A 20243-nucleotide genomic window follows, 5' to 3' on the forward strand; every position below is an offset into this window, starting at 1 on the left:
CAACCATTTACATATATGATGCATTTTTATAGGACAACTATCATTGAAGTAAGCTAACTCCTGCTTGTTTCATTATTTAGAAAAAAAATATTATTTAAAATAGTTATAAAAAATATAATACATATTTCACCCCTCATGTGCAATCTGTTTAAATTATCAAAGTATTCCTTTTTGATAGTTATTAGCATGACCGGATCCAAGGAGGAGCGAAAGGGGTGGATGTCCCAGGGCCCCCACGCATTAGGGGCCTCCACACTCTCCCCCTGAATCGCACATACCTCTGGTACAGAAATTGGAGCACAGCATGATTCAACTGTGTCTCTGTTTTCCTCACTACACAGCCGCTGCCAGTGCCACCCGCTGAGGTGCTGCTAAAATCACTGTCAGCCTGTTGTGGTATTTCACAGTCACTGCCACTGTCGCTGGGATTTCTGTGACCTCCATGAGCTTAGAGTAAGGTGGTGCCATTTCACTGAGGGGCAGATTTATTAAGCTCGGTGAAGTGATAAAGTGACTGTTTTTTATCCCAATCAGCTCCTACCTGTGAAGTTACAGGCTTGGTTTGAAAAATGACAGGTAGGAGCGGATTGGCCAGTGATAAAAACCAGACACTTTATCACTTTACCAAGCTTAATAAATCTATTCCTTAGTCTAGTCTCCTTCCTCAGCAGAGCTGGCAGTGTGTGTGACTGGCTGGCAGAGGGGGTGCCGGACGGCTCCCCGACAGTCGGGATTCCGACAGTCATTACTCTGACGTCGAAATCCCGACTGCTCAGCGGGGGGAGTGCAAGGGTCTTCATTGCGCTCCCCCCGCTGTGCAGTCGGGATTCCAACGTCTGAGTGATGACTGTTGGCATCCTGAGTGTCTGTAAAATATACCACACCCGGCAGAGGGCTGTGAGCTTTGTGGCGATGTACATATGAGTTATTATTCCTTATTAATAAACAACAGCACTATATACCATTTTCCACTAGGTAACTAACGTTACTTAACTACTAATATTTTGTGATCTACCTTTCATAATCTTATGATGTCTTTCCTTTCATTTCAACAAATGACTGAGTCCTATTTTCAACCCGTTTTTGTCAATCCATTACTTGTGTTATTTGTATTTTTTTAAACTGAATGCACTAAATATTTATTAGTCCATTCCAAGAAAATACTTATAACATAAATAATGGATTTAGGGACAGATGCATAAAGCTTCAAAAAGTGATACAGTGGAGAGTGACAAACAACCAGCCAATCAGCTCCTACCTGTAATTTTTCAAACCCAGACTTTAACATGGCAGGTTGGAGCTGATTGGCTGGCTGTTTTTCACTCTACCTTTTATCACTTTTTGAAGCTTGATACATCTGGCCCTAATAGAGAAATGGATAAATTATACTTTATTTTTATAACACCATTATATCACTTTTATGAATAGGGGCCCCACACAAGTTTTTGTCCAGGGCCCCAAAAGTCCTCAATTTGGCCCTGGTTATTAGGAAAGTCCTCCTTTATTGCACTATAAAATATAACATCCGTCAATAAATGGTGAAGTTTTTTTTTAAAAAGTTATGGCAGTATCACAGTATTTTATAGATAGTGTGTGTTTAACAAGCTTGAAAATTTTCTTCTATACACATAGTGCTTTTGATTAATGTTTAATGAGTACGGCATCTGTATGTCAGTTGCTTAGCAAATACTACTGACTCAGCCAAGATCATTTTACTAATCATCTAATATTTATTAATCAACCGCATCTAATTTACCATCCGTCAGTGGCCTTATTTACAATAAAAACATTTAATGTTTTTAACTTTAGTTTCTCAAACCATATTGAAATGGTCAAGACACCCACCGATTCCCCTTGCTGAGGAGTTGGGGAATGGGGACTCCATCTAGACCTGCTTCCGTTGTACTAAACATCATACATCAGAGTCCCTGTCTCAGATTAAGGGGTCTATTTACAAATCCTTGGTGGAGAGATGAAATACAACCAACCGGCTTCTGATAGTTTTCAAACACAGCCTGTAACATGACAGTTAGGAGCTCATTGGTTGGTACCCTATCTCTCTCCGCTTTATCTCTTTCCAAGGCTTAGTAAATAGAATCCCAAAGTCCATTCAGAACTAGCTGGAAAAAGTCACAATATGGTGTGCACAAGATGCCTTGAAAAGGTTAATATCAATACTTCCACTCTGAGTTTATTGTAAGGTGTTGGCAAGAAGAACTAGACTTAAGTATGGCTGACAATTTGTTTTTAGACACTTGAAGTGTACAATATATATATATATATATATATATATATATATATATATATATATATATATATATATATATATATATATAGTAGCTGAATGTTGTTTTTCCACAATGATTAAAATACACAGGGGATGATGATGTCACAGGTATATAAGCTGACGCGGTGAGGCAGTTAAGGTGTGTCCTCTCTTGAGGATGGATGCCATGCTGCCTGTCTGAAGCTGTACCTGAAAGTTTGTACCATTTCCCGATGATGGTCTGTTTAAGACCGAAATGTTACGTTACGTCGTTACGATGGTTCTATCAAAGCAATAAAAATCTTGAAGTTGTAACCTTGACCTTGGTGAGTGCCCATATTCTGTTCCTATATATATGAATCAATCTGACATTTCTTAAAAATATCTGTCTACTGTATTTCTCTCCAAGCTTTGATATATCTCCCTCTAATAAGAGAAATGTAGATCTGTGAGATTCAGGTGAGCCTGGCTGCTGTGCTGTTTTAAAGTGCCAATGTTTTAAAAGCAAGGCAGGATTTAGGCTTGTGGGGCGCAGGGACATTTACATTGGGAGGGCCCCCTCCAATGAAATGTACCCTTGCCCTGTCTGAAGTGCAGCCCCCAATCCCCTCTAAACTGTGCCATATGGGTATCACCTGCCATGGTTTCCATTTAACATCTGATGGGCAGAAATCGATCCAGAAAGAGGCATTACCATGGATAAAGGGAGCATGGCCATGCCCCCTTTCCTATACTTTCCATAGACAGTTAGAGACCCAGAAACCCGGTACAAAGCCCCTTTTGGCCAGTACAGGTTATAATAAAACGGTACTGTACCGGCCAAAAAGGTACAGTTGGAGGGTATACCATTGCTCAGGCTGCTATGCTCAGGCTGTGTACAGTGCAGCACAGAATAACTCCTTAGTCCCTTCATGGGATCTGCCCTGTGCTGTATGTAGCTTGAGCAGCTGCAGCCACTGTTAAGAACCACAACAGGGTATGCCCGGGTGACATGGTTCAGGGTGGAGGGGGGCAGCCACTGTCCCAATTGCCGTACCAGATTACTCTGTGTGTGGGGCCCCCTGTGTGTGGAGACCCCAGGATGACCATCCCTGTCGCCCCTCAATTAATCTGGCTCTGTTTAAAAGGCAAAACCATGCTGGATTGGCGTTTTAAATAAACATTTCTAATGTGTTCCTGGATTTAGATTTTTAAGTCTCTTGCTTTTCCCCACATACTGTATGTTAGTTGGCAGTCGCACTGAATGATGGCTATCACAAACATATTTTATAGTAAGTAATGAGACTTCTGATAGTATGTTCCTCCTCCGTATGATTACTTATACCTTCAATTTACTAATCCGGAATTTACACATGTATAATAATATTTTACAATAATTGTATTGAAATATTTTGATAAATCACATGTGTAGATAGAATGTAAGGTGGCATAACATGTGTGGTATGCAGTAAACACTGTTATTATTTATAGTAAGTTTTGCTGGAACATTTCAAAAAGTAACTTAATGGATAGCTACACCCCAGATATGTAGCATTTGGAATTACTTAGTGTATCAATTCGTTATGACTAATTTCTATGTCTGGGTTTTCCCACCCACTCCAGGGATGCTATATACACTTTACACAGTATATTAATCTTCAGTCACATAAAGCATCCAATCATTTGATGTTGAAAAATGCCTTGTTTTAATTCTTTGGATACCTTTCATGAAGAATAGTGTAAGTTATGATGAACATGATTTATAATGATTGGTTGATGGCTCCTCCATTTTTCCTGTCACAACATACTTCAGTCACATTTCTAAAGATAATACAACTGCATTCTGTGGGATGAGTTTTTAAGTTCACTTCTGCAGGTCCATGGTTTGTGATAAAGTCAGTTATATTAAGTGTAAGATAGCTAGGAATCTACACACGGCTTAAAAAAAATAAAATATCCATCTTCTTAATCAACATTCCTCCTCCCCTCCTCCCACTTGTCTGGGTGACAGGCAAGTGCTCCCATGGTTCTGGAGCACTCCTCACTGTCTGAGTTACTGTTTCAGTCCTGATTTCTGGGAATAGCTCAGTCTCAAAGAGCCTGATTCATACAGTATTTGTATGCAAACCATAGGGTACGATGTTTGGGGCTTCTGCACAGGTGCAAGACCTGTTCTGTGCATGTGGAGGACAGGGCTTGAAATGATGACCACAGCTCCTAGAATTGGGGGGGGGGGGGGGGCAGAGTTGGGGCAGCAGTGTTCTTCAATATGGAGACGGGTCCTTGGGGCATAAGTGTTCTCTTCCTGATATAACCTGATATACAGTGATAGGCAGAGGAGATTTCTGCTTCCTTCCAGAGAGCTATAGTACAGGAGGCAGCTTGTTAGTCCTATATTACCCATACTGAAGGTGACATTGGGGGCTAACGACAGGCGGAAGTCTTGCATTTCAATTTACACACGTTCCAAGCTGATCATAGAGAGGGACAGCGCCAGAGCCAGCACAGACATTTAGCTGAGCAAAGTATAACCTATACTAATTACCAGGACAGTTCTGCTAATATATGGAGTGTCTCATTACTACATTGTAACAGGCATCCCCCCTAAGGATGTTAGGAGAAACCAGGACTGAGTAGTGTAAAGTATCCAGTGTAACAGAGGAAGTGTAACATATGGCTTTCTCTAGGGAGACAGTGACAGGAAGATATTGAAATCTTCAAGTCAGCAACCTCCAAGACACTGGGTTTAGAGATCTTCTGGAGCACCATACTAAATTTACTTCGTCGCTAGTTAATTGAGGAACAATGAAGAGTCAACTGACAGCAATTGTGAAGCTACAAGCAGGGCTGTTGAGAAGGGGGGTGGGGGCGTGTACTTCCTCTCTCCCCAGCACAGCACACACTGCTCAGTGCTGTTTGCTGAACCGGGGAGAAAGGCAGTAAAAGCTTGTCTTCCCACACACGGCCCACATGCCTTGCAAATTTTATTGGGGCCAAACCCTTTTTTGCCGGGGGCCTGGTGGTACTTTCAGCAGCCCTGGCTACACTCTGTACAATTCAATTACAGAATCAGTATTTTCAGTATTATATGTATTGGATCAAATTTCCAACTTTACTACCTTAAATAAATCCCTGATGCAGTAACTTTGTTATATAGTACTGGGTGCCATATAGTGCACCATCGAGGCCATTTCAATTAAACAACTTTAACATACTATAAAGGTTCCCACAGATTTATACGTGACTGTATTAGTAGTATGTTGTTAAGATTGTACATTTTTGTTAATTTAGTCTGTACATTGTTCATTGTATTCAGTGTGAATGGTTTAGCTTTGGAATATATCTATAAATAGAAAGAGCATTAGTGCATAAGAGTATAATTGGTTTATTGATTGTATCGTAAGTCACACTTACCTACGGGAACTAACCCAAAAGTCCATTCAGTGGCAACATCACACACAGATGAGTTCCAGATGAATAAATCCTACTTTATAGTCCTGTTGTGAATATAATGGATTATAATCTGTTGACCAGACATTTTTAAACATGACCTGAATTATACACCAAATATATCTAGGCATTACATAAGATAACACAGGAATCTTAGCGTAAAATGAAGCAAATCGATCCAGGAGAATAAGTGAAGAAGAGAAGCAGAGCCGGCCTTAGGCATAGGCCAACTAGGCAATTGCCTAGGGCATTTGGAATGCCTAGGGGCATCAGCAGCTTCTGCTGATTAAAATGATATGCAGCATGCCTATTTTGTGTGTGTGAGTGAGGCTGTTAGCGGCTGTGCGAGTCCTGTCTGTGTAAGGGGCATAATGTGTGTCATGTGTATAAGGGCATTAATAATGTGTGACATATGTGTAAGGGGCATTATGTGTGTCATTATGTGTATGAAGGGCATTAATAAAGGTTGGCATAATGTGTAAGGGGCATTATGGTTATAAGGACATTAATAAGGTGTGTCATGTGTAAGGGGCATTACTGTGTGGTATTATCAGGGTTGCCGAGAAAAAGGGGTAGGGGGTACAAATTACCCAGGCCAAAGTCTGATGGAAGGGCGCAGTGGGGGCCCCGTCCCCTTAAGTGACAGCAGCAGCTGCAGCTCTTCTCCTCTACCCAGCACACCCTGCTTTATGCTGGGTTGCAGTGTGGCCATGGAGGTGCTTAAAATACAATATTTTCTCAGGATTTTTTTCTAATGGTATAATGTGAATAATATGAGGAGTAATGTACATAAGGTAAAGTGGTACTACTGTGTGATGTAACGTGAATAAGGGACACCATCGCATGATATAATGTGAATAAAGTTGCACTACTGTGTGGCATAATTTGAATTGGGGGTACTATTGTATGGCCATGCCCCTTCCCAGCAAGAACACACCCCTGTTTGGGCTCCGCACCGAATGGGTGCGCTGTTTCTTTTTAAAATATTGCGGGTAGGAGCACCAAAATTATGACTGCTATGATGAGGGTTGATGATCTTGGGAAAGGGGAGCAGGGTCAGAGACGGAACTAGTGGCGGTGCTAGGGGGCAACAGTCAAAATCTTGCCTAGGGCGTAATTTAGGCTAGGGCCGGCTCTGAAGAGAAGTGAAACCGTTAGACTTTGCAATAATCAAATCAATCACTACTTTAGTCACTGCAGTGTCTGTGGCGTGTTGGGAACGAAAGCCGAATGAAGTAGTCCAATAAGTTGTTTGAGACATGAATTGGGTGAGACGAGATATGGGATAGTAATTTGAGAGTGTATTAGGGTCAGCATTGTGTTTTTTCAGAAATGGAGTAATCACTCCATTCTTCAATAATGATAGATAGAAAAAAGAGAGAGATTACAGATTTTAGATGAGGTTGGGATGAACACAGGAGCCAGAACATTACTGATTTTTGAGGTTATATGTGAACGTTTGAAGATGATAAGTGTACTGTAGATACTTTGGGTGACATGTAATAGGATGAGAGATTCAGAAAGTGAGAGATGTGGTAAGAAATCTCCAGTTTTTTTAACGTGCCAATCATTTACACTGCAAAACCAGTTTGATTTTGCAGTGTAAATGATTGCCGCTTTAAAAAAACCTGGAGATTTCTTACCACATCTCTCACTTTCTGATTCTCTCATCCTATTACATTTCACAATTTATCTTATTTTGTGAGACCAAATAAAAAGAAAGTGCCAAATGGATCAAAGAAGGAATTGAGTAGGTTGCTGGCTGAGGGAGAGCATATCTTTTAATTTTGGATCTTATCATTATTGTCCTTGAAATAGCAAGCAATATACATCACGCTAATAGTAGCTGGTAGGATGGATGTGAGGGTGAGAAGCAATTCAAAGTATGTTGCTTGGGGTTAGAAGGCTGAGCAGAGATAAGAGTTTGTCACTTCCAAAACCTTTCAATAGCAGTGGTAGATCATTTATGTGAGGAAGTCATTTGAAGTACAAGATTTACACCACTGATGTTATTATTTACATTTTGTAGGTGTCTTGCTGCAGGGCATAAAGTGGTCATGCAGAGGTGGGGGAACTCATTTCTCTATGCCACCTATGCCACCTAAGTATACCTCCCCCATTAGGCAGAGACAGGGCCAGTGGTATGGTTTATGACATCCCCCTGCAAACTAGAGTGCTTTTCTGTGAGAATTACTGTACAGGGCCAATGGAGGTTAAAATGTTCCAACTCACCATTAGAGGTGGTGGAAATAAGTTCCACCCCGTTCCCCCTCACTTTTACCCCTGTCTTGCTGACATCCATAGTAGGTGTGTGTGTGTGTGTGTGTGTGTGTGTGTTGAGAATCACTGTACCTGGCTGGAATCACTGCTATTTATGAGTTTAGGACAAGGTGCAGTACAACAATCTCATGAGTATTTAATGTGTAATTGGTGAGAGCAGTGTTTCAGGGAGGTGAAAATGATTGGAAATAGTGTTTTTGAGCTCAGAAAAAGTGAGCTTACAGTAATTGAGGAGACTATGCAGGTGATATGGTTGTGATGAAAAAGGGGGAACAGAGTTCTAATAATATCAGAAGCTGAGCAAAGGTTCTGAAACTGTGTGTTGGGGCACCCTGGGGTGCCTCGGAGCAATTGTAGGGGTGCCCTGGTTTGGTTTTCTATGACCAATTCAAATTTTGCATTGGCAATGTATTAGGAAAAACCAGTTCTTGTGGCTTCCACTCCTGAAATATGTGAACAGAAGTGATTCCTGTTTCAAACCACATAACTGACCCTAAGTATGACATATAGACACAATTTACTTTATTGTATATTATTTTCTGATATTCTTGGGCGCCTTGATTCAAAAAAGTTAGGGAACCTAGTGAATATAAGATTAAGGTAGTAGTCATCCTAAAATGGTACACTAGGACATGCCCATAAAATGCCCTTCTCTGAAATCCTGTGAATCACAATGCACGGGGCAGGGCCTAATGAGGCAATGCATCTGAATCCCACCCACATCAGAGACTGACTGGGGTGGCTGTTGCAGTGACTGAGTGGTGAGTTAAGAAGTGTGTGTCTGTGTGTGTGTGTGTGTGTGTGTGTGTGTGTGTGTGTAGCTGTCCTCAGCACCTAGGTAAAGGGTGGGGACAGGAAGACCTGCCTGCAGCACATACAACTCTGCCTTGTTGTCCCATTCTCTGATCACTACTGTCGCTCAAGAGGAATTAGAAGCATAGTTTCGTAATAGACTTTGCAAAGAGTAGTTGTCCACAGCGAAGGGAAAAGGAATACAGTAGAAAAGTAGAAGAAGAGAAGTAAGAAAGAAATTAAAGGCTTAAACTGTTTTACATACCTGTCTATTTCTTAATAAAGGTGCAGTGCTTTACATACCTGTCTATATACTTTATCTATTTATGCTTTTATATATATATATATATATATATATATATATATATATATATATATATGTATTATATAGATAGATAGTACATATGCAGGCGCACACATATACACACCCATTTAACATACCCAGCATTAAGAAGATCACATAAACATGGTTCACCTAAATCTCCGCCTCCCATACTGGCCCCACCCCCTCTCTGGAATCCCCTCACACATAAATCCTGCATTTGGCTCTGTCCCTTATTACCATTCCTAAATTTACTCACATTTTGAATAAATCCCCTGTCACTGAGAAGGAGCCGACAGTGCTGCAGAGTTTACAAGGGAAGCCGCACGTCCGCCTAGTGGGGTTATAGGCGGTTTTTCCCTCAAATCCAAGCCTCCTTTAACATAGTGGGACTCCCCAGCATTCCACACACTCCCTGAAGCCCCATCGGAACAGGTGTCACATACCCTGGTGCCACCGCTGATTGATAGCATAGTAATTATAGCAACACAAAGAACATCAGGAAAATCAGTGCCATTAGGTCATGAACCAACATTTACTGCAGCAGTACACATGAATATGTAAGACTATGCATGGAAGGATTTGGCATCAGTATATGTGGACCTGGGCAGGAGAGTAGCCTTTCCTTGTTGGTGACAACATATTTGCAACCAGTTTTATAAAAAAAAGAAAAAATCTCTCGGCTTCCAGCAAAACACTGGAACAGAAGACTGTTGAATGTAAATGTGCCATATGAGTTCTATACAGTTGATAAATGGTCCTCCAAGATCTCTCCCTTCTTTTATGTGGAAGCCAAGAGCAAAGAAATCTGTGATCATTTAAAAGCTCCTTCTCTGCTCATGTGTGTGATCTAAACAAGAAGATGTAAACATGAGGAAGTGTATTATTATGCTTTAGTTACAGTATGTTGCACCAACATACCATGCAATGCAATACAGATAATAGTTAATCCTTTATGTCAACCCTTGACCCATTGGAGCTTACAGACTAAATTCTCTACTAGAGACGTGTTTTGCAGAACCAATTACTGTATTTTGTTGCTTAACAGGAAGGTAAAGCAAAGGGCAAGACTGCAAGGGATAAATGCAGCAATTCCAACAAATTAAAATGCACAATAATTCACAAAGTAAAATGCTGCAAAATGCTAAATAATGCAATTATCAGAGTGCAAGAGAATGTACGGCACACTTGCTAACTATCTGGCAGTCAATTTGGGGCAAAAGTTGGTGGCTTTAGGTGGGAGGGGCGGGGGAGTGAAGACCTTATTTGCTGCCAACAATGCCATACAATGCCCAGATTACTGGCATCAAAACTTTTAGTAGGTAAGAAAATGGCTGAAGTTGTGAATGGGAAGGAGGTGTGTGTGTGTGTGTGTGTGTGTGTGTGTGTGTGTGTGTGTGAGGGGGGTGGGGGGTGGAAAAGTGGAGACCGACTTTTTCCAGGAAAGGAGAGACACAAGTATACCAATACCAGATAACAGCAATGTGTTGTAGAAAAATACACCATAGCCCTGTGCAGTAGGAAGCATTGTTCAAGTGAACAGTCTGGAACATGATCTCTAAAGATGAAGGTGGGCCTCACAGACTAAGTCCTAAAGAAGTATTCTCTGTACCCCTGTGTGCCAGTCTGACCTTGTGTACAGGATATGAAGCACACATGATGAGGGTGGAGCTGAATACTTTGCTGCTTTCGGAAGTTTATTTACTTATCCCAAGTCAGTGACTACACACATAAGATGAGTTTATGGCATTCACTGGGAGTAAACTGAGCTGTTTTAACAATTAATTAATGAATTTATTTAACAGTTTCTTATATAGCGCACACATATTCCGCAGCGCTTTATAGAGAATATTTGAACATTCACATCAGTCCCTGCCCCAGTGGAGCTTACAATCTATATTCCCTACCACTAGTATTTATGAAAGTGTCATAATAATTATATAAGCATGCTGGGTACTTGTTTAGTTTCACGGCGCCAGTATGGCCGCCGTGAACTTCCGGCTGCTGCGCTCACTAAACTATCAAAAATAAGGTAAATGAAAACTGCAATGTGTAATAGGTACCCAGACACACAGTAAGAAACAAATTTAAAGTCCTAACCAATTTTCGAAGGCTGTATTTCATTGCATTATTGCTACATTTATTTTGTGGAAATTTACTACAATATATTAAATGTTTAAAACTGATGAAATTTAATCTGTAGATTTAGATCCCATTAAGAATTTAGTTTGGACAGGATATGAATTATGTGCAGGGCACCAATAACACTGATGGATAAGCACCAAAAATTTGTTTGATGCTTTTGGCTTTTTCACCTACAGCTTTTAATCTTTTGCAATAAAACAGAGGAGCAAACGGTCTGAGAGAGAAAAGGAATGCACAGTAGCCTGACCCTCCTAAACTGGAAGAGAAAGCTTTTCCTGCTAGCTGCTTTTAGCAATCATGATTAGAACCCTAATCTGCAGCTGTAATCACTCTCCCTTACTTTTAAAAACTAATATTTGTACAGTTTCATTGGATGAAGATTAAACTGGAATAAATATTCTAACTACTCGCCTTCCTGCGGAGAGACTGACACCTTTTGCGATAGTCCCGCACAGCCCCAGAAGAATAGGCAGCTCTACCTCATCCTGCCCCCTTTCTAGTGAAGCTGGCAGGATTGTACTGTCAATTGCGCAAGCTGTGAGAAGAGGGTGGGACTAAATAGCTTGATTGTATCCTTTTACCCTCAAATGCTGAGACCATTCAGCCCCACTCCCTATAATACCCTGCAGTGTCTCCTCTTTGGACTTCTCCCAGAGAGGAGTCTGACAAAGTTGGTAAGTATGTATTGTACTCCATATGCCATGGGGCCAGATGCACTACGCTTCAAAAATGATAAATTGGAGAGTGATAAACAGCTAGCCAATCAGCTCCAAACTTCCATGTCACAGACTGTGTTTGAAAAATGTCAGGCAGGAACTGATTGGTTGGTTTCTTATCACTCTCCATTTTATAACCAGTTTGATTTTGCAGTGTGTGTAAATGATTGCCACTTACAGGATCTGCCCTGCAAAGCACCTTTATTTCGATGACGCTTTCAGACATCTCCGGTTATCCCACTGACACACTGGTTAGGCATCAGTAGCATATTCTTTGTATATTCTATTTCATAAAACATCATAGGAAAACCATTTTTTTCAGTTGCATTTTATATATCTGAAGAGAATTACCTACATGAGGTAAAATCCAGTGAAAACTAAAATATAATTATTTTTACAATGTTTTTACAGTTATCTTATCATCCAAGTAATAGAGAAACAGTTCTCAAGTTAACAACGACAGCCAATGAAGCGGTGGTGAAGAGTCTCGTTCCGGGGGAAGACTACGTATTTGATGTTAGAACAATTAAAGGCCAGCATTTTAGTATCCCTGCAGGGACAGTGGCTACGACAAGTAAGAATTTGGTGTATAATACATTATTTTCTAGATTGCTGAGATTCGAGGACCTTACCCTAAAATACAAGTGTATGTACTGCATTCTTGTTACAAAATGATCCTCCCCTTCTGGAAAAGCCAGAGGGCGAGACAGCTGAATATTGATGGGGGTTGGGCTGGATGCTTTCCATCAGTTCTTGCCCGCCCATACCCCAAGGGCCGATGATTCAGGGTATTATGTGCCCATTATGTCAATTTCACATCAAAGTAGGTGTTATGCAGAAGTACTACTCCTTTGGGGGTTTGGAGACTATTGGGGGGGGGGGGGGGGTACTGTATAATTACTAAATTTCAATTTTTATCGATTTCAAATTGGTGAAATTTAGTCTAAATCACTGTTGGGCTTTCAGGGCTAAAACACACATTTATTCATTTTTAAATGTTTTTCTTCAATTTAAAACTAAATATTTATTAAAATTGATCTGTATTAAATACAGTATACAGTATTTCTTATTTAGCATCTGGAGATTCTGGAGATTCAAACTAAAAGCTGTGCACTGATTTATCGCAGGTTTTTATTTAGTTATAAAAAGCTGCTACCATGGGGAAAAAGATAAGGGCGTGTCAGCAGATATCAAATCTACAGTTAAGGTGCCCACAGACGCGTCGATCCCGGCGTGCGTTCTGTGCTTAACTAGCACACATAGCATCGCATCGTATGCCTTGTGCATGCGATGTGCATGCAATGCGATGCTATGCCATAAAAAGCTAGTACAAAAGTATGTGCTGCACATACTTTTTGTACTAAGCGCACCCCATCGCATAGCATTGCACCGCCGGGATCGGTGCGTGTGTGGGCACCATTAGTTGTACTACTAGTATTAGTTTTAACTTTAGTGTCACTTCTCTCAACTGTTTTAATTTGTGCATGTCACTAAGCTGAGCACAGTACCATTATTTTATTAAGATTGGTTTCGCTCATGTGATAACTGCAGCTGGTCCTCACAACTCCCCAGAGAGCACAGTTCCCTTGCTGAATTTGATGGGAGATTTGTCACCTGATGATCACATCACATGTACAGTATATGCAAAAGGATATACTTGGGGTTTTTGTGAATTAACTTCACCATTTAATTCCAAAAATTGTTGGTACATTGCTAATCAGGAGTGCTTTATGTAGCACCGTACAAAAATGTGGGGGTTGGCTTGGTACAGTAATAACAATCCAGCCTCAAGGGGCAGAGAGTAGGGGCCTCTGCTTAGCATACAGTGGTCCAGACCATGCTCAGCTGGGGTCTCAGTGCCTATTTGCTGCTTTCTCTGTCCATAGCCAGGACCTTTTTTTGCCACACAGTTACTCACAAGAGAATCACCCCATCTATTGCGCTGAAAAATATTTTAGTAGATGAAACAGCAGTACACAATTAATATGTAATTAGGTCCAAATTATTGTAAATTGTCCCTACATACAGTATCTAATGAAATCCTGAAAATCCTAGAATCTGAGTATACAGTTTTTGATTTTACCTAGGACCTCCTGGAATTTGTGGGCTTTCTGTCAAACATATAAACATCACTTCTGCCACTCTGGAGTGGGACCCAATCACAACCCATTTTACGCACTACAGAATTCTACTTACCAATCAGACGTATGCAAGAGAGATCAGTGTACCTGGAGCACAGACACAGTATACAGTAACACCGTTAATTCCTGGTGGAATCTATAATATTACAGTCCAGAGGATGAAAGGAAGTGTTGTAGGCAACATTAAATCTGTGCAGGTGGTAGCAGGTATGAGCATTTTTCCTTCTTTGCCTTCTTTTTTCTTTTTACCACAATTGAATATTTGCTTGCATATTAACACATTACAGAAAATATATTTATAGGAAAAAATCCAAGAAATAGGTCTACATCATAATAGTTGTTCATAATGCGATCTCTCTACTTTGGAACCCACTGCGAATGGAATGCAAATGAAATGCCAACAGGCAACAAGTTTGCTTTGTCCCACTTTTCAGTACATGAGAGCAGCTGTCATCATTACCTTCAGTACTTAAACTTAGGTGTTCTATGATGCGCAGACAGTCGGGATTCCAGCAGTTATTAGTCTGACTTAGGCTGAACTGGGTGGGCGGCTGACATCCTGTAATATTACCCGCCTGCCCCCGGAAGGTAGGTTCCCCGTCTGGGCGCACCCAGTGTTTTGGTGGGTAAGCCCTGGAAATGCACTGCCCGCCTTCACCCATTCCCCCCTGTGCAATTGCCACTGAGACTATGCAAGTCTCCGAAGGCTCCAACACAGAAGCCCTGCACATGCGCATAAGAGAATATGCACATGCGCATGGCTTCAACATCGGTCCCCAGTGCGAACACTTAGTCATATAGAATGAGGGCCAAAGTACCAACCAACCAGCTTCTGTTATTTTTCAAATACAGCCTGTATGGCAGTTAGGAGCCACTTCATCTCTCACCAAAATGTAGTACACCGACCCCTTTGTTGCTTAAATAAAATTCCAAAATACACTTAATAGGATGCACATTGAAGAGATGGGGCTTAATTCAAAGAAAAACTGCTATACAAAGTAGTGTCATTTTTATTATTTTCTATTTTGGTGTTTTATATTTGCCAAATGAAATGCCAGGGACTTTTTTGTGTGCTCCATTATTTTTACAATGGCTACTACATTATCATTACTGTACATATATTATTAGATTAAATTGACTTAATGTTGAGGCTTAGCTATTTACAATAATGCTGCAGCCATAGCAAACTGGTTAAGAGATACATTTAACACATTTGCAGTCTGGATATCTCCCTCCTTAGGTTTTATTCATAATAGCTGTGTATTGTTATTTTAAGACCTGCTCCTTGAGCTGCACCATTTGGCCCCCTATTTTGTTTTTCTGTCCCTTTCTCTGTCCATGGTGCTGATGGCAAAAGTAATATAAATAAATTAAAAATGCCTTTTCAAATCCCATTAATTTATATTACAGTTATAGCAGGGCAAAACATGTACTGCAACTAGATGTGGCATTAAGACAGACGAACAATAACTTATTTACCAGCTTATATTGCTCACATCTGTAGATAGTTTTCTTGTATTGTCTATAAAGTGAAACATTTTGGAATTTCAGTTCTGAATGGTTCTGTCAGTCAAGTAAACATTATAAAAAAAATACTGCAAGTAAGAATAAGGTTAAAATATAAATATTTAGGGCAGAATAGTAAGCTCCCTGCAGTGTAATCACTACATCTTTTTCAAGCCTTTTAAAAACTGGAGAAGTGGAGGTTACCCATAGCAACCAATCACTTTTCTCTAGTATTGGGTATTTCCTATAAAATGATAGTTACTGTAGAAGCTGGTTGGTTGCTATGAGCACATCTGTAGTGTTTAGAAGTTTTGATATTTTGGGGGGGTATTCAACCCGGTGAAGTTTTTGCCATGAGAAAAATCTGCACTTTTTGCCTGTTTTAGGGCGATTTTGATTCAAACTATTCAATCCAAGTGCTGTTTTTTCGCCTGGGCAAATAAATCCTGCATCAGCTAGAGCCAGGTGAATAGGCCAATTTGACACAAATCCAAGAAATTGTATACAAAAAAACTGTACTCAAAAGCAGTATTCAATTGGCCGTGATTGAATACCGATTGGCAAATTAATCGCAATTTTTTTGCCTGGCCAGGAAATATAGCAAGGAATGAATAACCCCCTATATCCCAAAGTTTTTTATTTTTCAGATATCTTACCTCCAATATCCCCAATGACATTCAATTCTATATTTTTAACTTCTTTTTTGTACTTTTATTTCTTTCACTTGCCTTTTTGTTTTCCATAAAATAGTTGTACTGTGGGAGGCTGATGTTTTATTTTGTATCCTAGCTATTTGAATTTGTGAAAATTCATGTTCTTACATATCTGTGTATGTGCTACTATATCATTGTGACATTCTTGTATAAAGATAGTGGTAGTTAAATAGAGGTAACGTTTTCAAAAGTCTATGTAAATTACTGTAACTCTTTAGAGAGTGCTCGCAAATTAAAACATTTATTACCAAAACTCTTTAGAGTTATATTTAAAAAAAATAGTTATCTCTTTTTTTCCCCCTCTTGTTTATCTAGAACCTGAAAGACCTATAGGTCTTACTGCCTTCAATATTTCAACACACTCCTTTTCAGTATACTGGAGGCAGCCGCAAGGACAGGTGGAAAGATATCATGTGGATCTCTTTCCTCAGCATGGCTTTGTTGCTGTCAGAGATCTTATGGGTGGGGAGTATCAGGTATGTTTTTCATTATAGTACGTGGATGGGCAACTTTTGTTTATACTTGCAGTTCATTGGAATATTCTTTGCAAAGCTGGCCAACCATAACGCTGTCTTCATCTTCTATTTTTGGACGTAGAATGCATACAAGATGATCTATGCTAAATTTGTGAGAGCAAATTTCAACATCAGGAGATTGTTACCTTAACAACAATAATGATACTTTTTTTTTCTATTAAGTCAACCCTGAAACTCCAGTCAGTCACCCAGGAGTTCATGAATAGTTTAACAAAGGAAGGGGTGTGCTATTGAGTAATACAGACTCATTAATTGTGTACTGTGCTGGCAGACCTAGCTTTAAATCATTAATGCAGGCAACATTTCCCTGTTGCCATCAAAAAGTCATAGGAACAATTCCACGTTCTGAGAAGTGAAATAATGATTCCCTTTTTGTTTGTTTTGCTGCTGCTTCTGAGGAGAATTGCACATGTACAGGTATGCTGTTTATATTATCTGCTCAAGTCTATGTATGCTCATTGTATTTTTGGAAGTGGGATTGGAAGATATAAAGCTAGCCAGAAAAGAAGTTAACTGTGAAAGCCAAGTGAAGTTTTCAGTTCTTTCTAGGATAAAGCATTTTTTTTTTCACCGTGGAAATATTCACTGCTGCTTTCTGTTACCTATATTCATCCATCACGGCGGGAATGCGAATCGGGAGGTTTCTGCTTCCCTGGGATTCTGTAATGCCAACAGTTCCAGAGTGGAAGTTTGCAGTGCGTTGAGTGGTTCTGTGCTGCGCAGTGCACTTAACATTTCATTTAATGCGTGTCTGTTTGGCATTTCAGGCAGATGTATCTAACCTGGCTCCTGGTACCACATATAGCATAACTGTTTCTTCAGTATCATCATCAGCCTTCAGCTCACCTGACAGCAAGTTGGTGATGACTAATGAAACCAGTAAGTTTATTTTATTGTATAAGTTGTGTCTGTGGAGTTTGGGTCGGTCCATTGCTTTTCACGCCTCTGAATGTATACAATCTGAATTATTGATATACTGTCACGCAATACACTAACATTGCTGTCTGGCAGCTTATAGGCTTCTATATTTAATTAATTATGAAAATGTTAATATAGCAATCGAAATCTAAAGCTGCCGCATACCTTACAGACAGGGGATGAGTATGTAACATTTGTTTAGCTCATATTCAGAATTTATTATTTCATGCTATGCTATAACATACGTCATCCAGAACCTTGCAGCCTGTTGTTAGCACAGTTCCTTTACTGCTGCAATAAATGCCAGATGATAATTTAACTGATTTATGTTGATTGGTAAAACATTTCCCTGTCCTCATTACTTATGGATATAGAGAAATGTATAGATTTTGCATAGTATCTGGAATACTTAAAGAACAGACCTTTTATTTTGATACTTGCAAAAAATAAAATCGAACATCTCTCACGCAAACTCCATTGTTCCTGCTCAACTTCAATATATATGGACAGGTGTTTTGTTTGATGCTTAGTGTGCCTTAAAATGGACATACAAATTACATATAAAGCCATGCACTAGTTTGTTTAGTTGTTTTTTAAATAAGCGTACATGCATATTTAATGTGTACAAATAAAAGCATATTATGGTACTGAATGCGACAGGGGAAGAGATTAGCATGCACATGAGTTTATTTGCAATTACAGTGCAAAATTCCAAATTTAAATAATACAACTTCTCCTTTTTGTTCCCACCGACACAAGTAAATAAATCAGTAACGTGGTTTGCCAAAAGAAACTTCATTCAGTTTTTGTTACATGGAGATGTCTGTACCAAATCAGCATGTGCTTGTCACTGACACACCCTGACCCTAGTACCTTTGGGTGTCATTACAATCTCCTCCTGTTTCCAACTTTAAAATGATCAACCAATCTGGCACCAATGTGAAGCTATTCTGCATAGTTTGAGAACACTGCATATTTAACATTCCTGGTGAAGAATGTTTTCTCAAGTTCCTGTATTTAATCATCATTTTTGAAACACTGTATTATAGAGAAAATACTGATGTTACCAGTCCTTCTGTCTTATACATTCTTTGTTTTATTTAATTCTGAAGCTTCTTTTTTTAAACTGAAGCCACTTCAATATTATTCATTGATTTGTGCCTCTTAGTTCCTGGACCCCCTGACAACTTAGCTGGAGAAAGAGTTGGCTCTGCAGGAATATTGCTCTCTTGGTACATTCCACGGAATACAAATGGGAAGATTATAGCTTATTATGTTATTTATAGAGAAGTTTGCCCATGGATGCAGTCATCTTATACCCAAGTACCAACTACACCTGACAGTCTAGAAGTTCTTCTGACAAGTCTGACCCCTGGAACAACCTATGAAATTAAGGTACCAAGACATCATTATTAAATCTCAAATAAATATGTGTATTTTTGTCCTGAATTAGTCAAGTGTACCTCGCGTAGTATTATAGTGGTGCACATTAACTTTACTATCATTTTTATCAGCACAGTTCATATATGAAACATTGTTATTTGTGAGGCCAGTACCACAAGCAGGAAATAATAAAACAGCAGAAAACCACCTGGGTCAGGCAATTAGATGAGTCCTGTCCACAGTCTGATATTTATTATCACATCTTAGGCTAATTCAATAATGCAATGAATGGTGTTGCTATGCTAGATGGGAAATATGCAAATAAGTTACTTTTACAGAAAAACAGATTTCTGGTTTATGGCTTTACAACATATGCAATATATTATTTTCTTTAATCTTTAATCTACGTTTCAGGGTTCTGGACCCCTTCGTCAGGAACCAGGTCCAGAACCCCGAAATGTAATTTAAAGTTTTCATTCACTAGAAACCGTGTGACAGTATCTGAGTGACGCAAAATCCGCCTGCTATACACAGTGGCCGCCACGCCATACCGGAGGGCACCAGGACAAAAACACCCCCTCAGTCAGGGCAACGGAGTGCCGGGGACACTGTTGGCATATATATATATATATATATATATATATATATATAGTAGATAGATAGATCTATATCTATACATATCTTGAACTTCAGTGAATGTGTCCATGTTATGCTTGGGATAGGCATGTGAATATCCTTACAAGGAACTAATGGTTCAGAAAGAGTTGAGATTGCCTAACGGATAAAAAGGCCAGACTAGATGGGCTAAGTGGTTCCTATCCACCAACAAATCATATCCTGACCTGGAGTGTACAGTTACTGGTTATAATGATGGAGCCTATTTTGCCATGTGAAATGTCCTTGGATATTAGAAATATATCCAGTGTTCATGGTAAGGTTGTAACATTTATTTCCCCAACAAAAATGACCTGTACTGTGTACCGCAGACAAGTAGATCTAGAAGCGATGGGGTAAGGCAGGTCCCGGCAGGTTGTAGTGTAAAAATTGCCCCCGCAGATCCACCGGCGCCCACACTGACCCACGGGGTCTGCAGCAC

General features: G+C 39.8%; 1 protein-coding gene and 1 long non-coding RNA gene across 2 annotated transcripts in view; one reads left to right on the plus strand and one right to left on the minus strand.

Moving 5' to 3' along the window:
• The window catches only part of LOC146074357 (uncharacterized), a 55953-nt gene extending 52970 nt beyond the window's left edge, over positions 1–2983 (minus strand). Inside the window, exon 1 of the long non-coding RNA XR_014473414.1 lies at positions 2902–2983. This is a non-coding gene — a long non-coding RNA (uncharacterized LOC146074357). The remainder of the gene's footprint in view (positions 1–2901) is intronic.
• PTPRQ (protein tyrosine phosphatase receptor type Q) overlaps positions 1–20243 on the plus strand; it is a 300600-nt gene that overhangs the window by 57117 nt on the left and 223240 nt on the right. Inside the window, exons 17-21 of the mRNA XM_083182313.1 lie at positions 12362–12524; positions 14038–14298; positions 16626–16786; positions 17614–17725; positions 18933–19159. Of these exons, the coding sequence (XP_083038439.1) occupies positions 12362–12524; positions 14038–14298; positions 16626–16786; positions 17614–17725; positions 18933–19159 (924 nt within the window). The remainder of the gene's footprint in view (positions 1–12361; positions 12525–14037; positions 14299–16625; positions 16787–17613; positions 17726–18932; positions 19160–20243) is intronic.

The sequence above is a fragment of the Crinia signifera genome, chromosome 4 (genome assembly GCF_055691185.1).
Source record: "Crinia signifera chromosome 4, ASM5569118v1, whole genome shotgun sequence".
In the NCBI taxonomy this organism is placed as follows: Eukaryota; Metazoa; Chordata; class Amphibia; order Anura; family Myobatrachidae; genus Crinia; species Crinia signifera.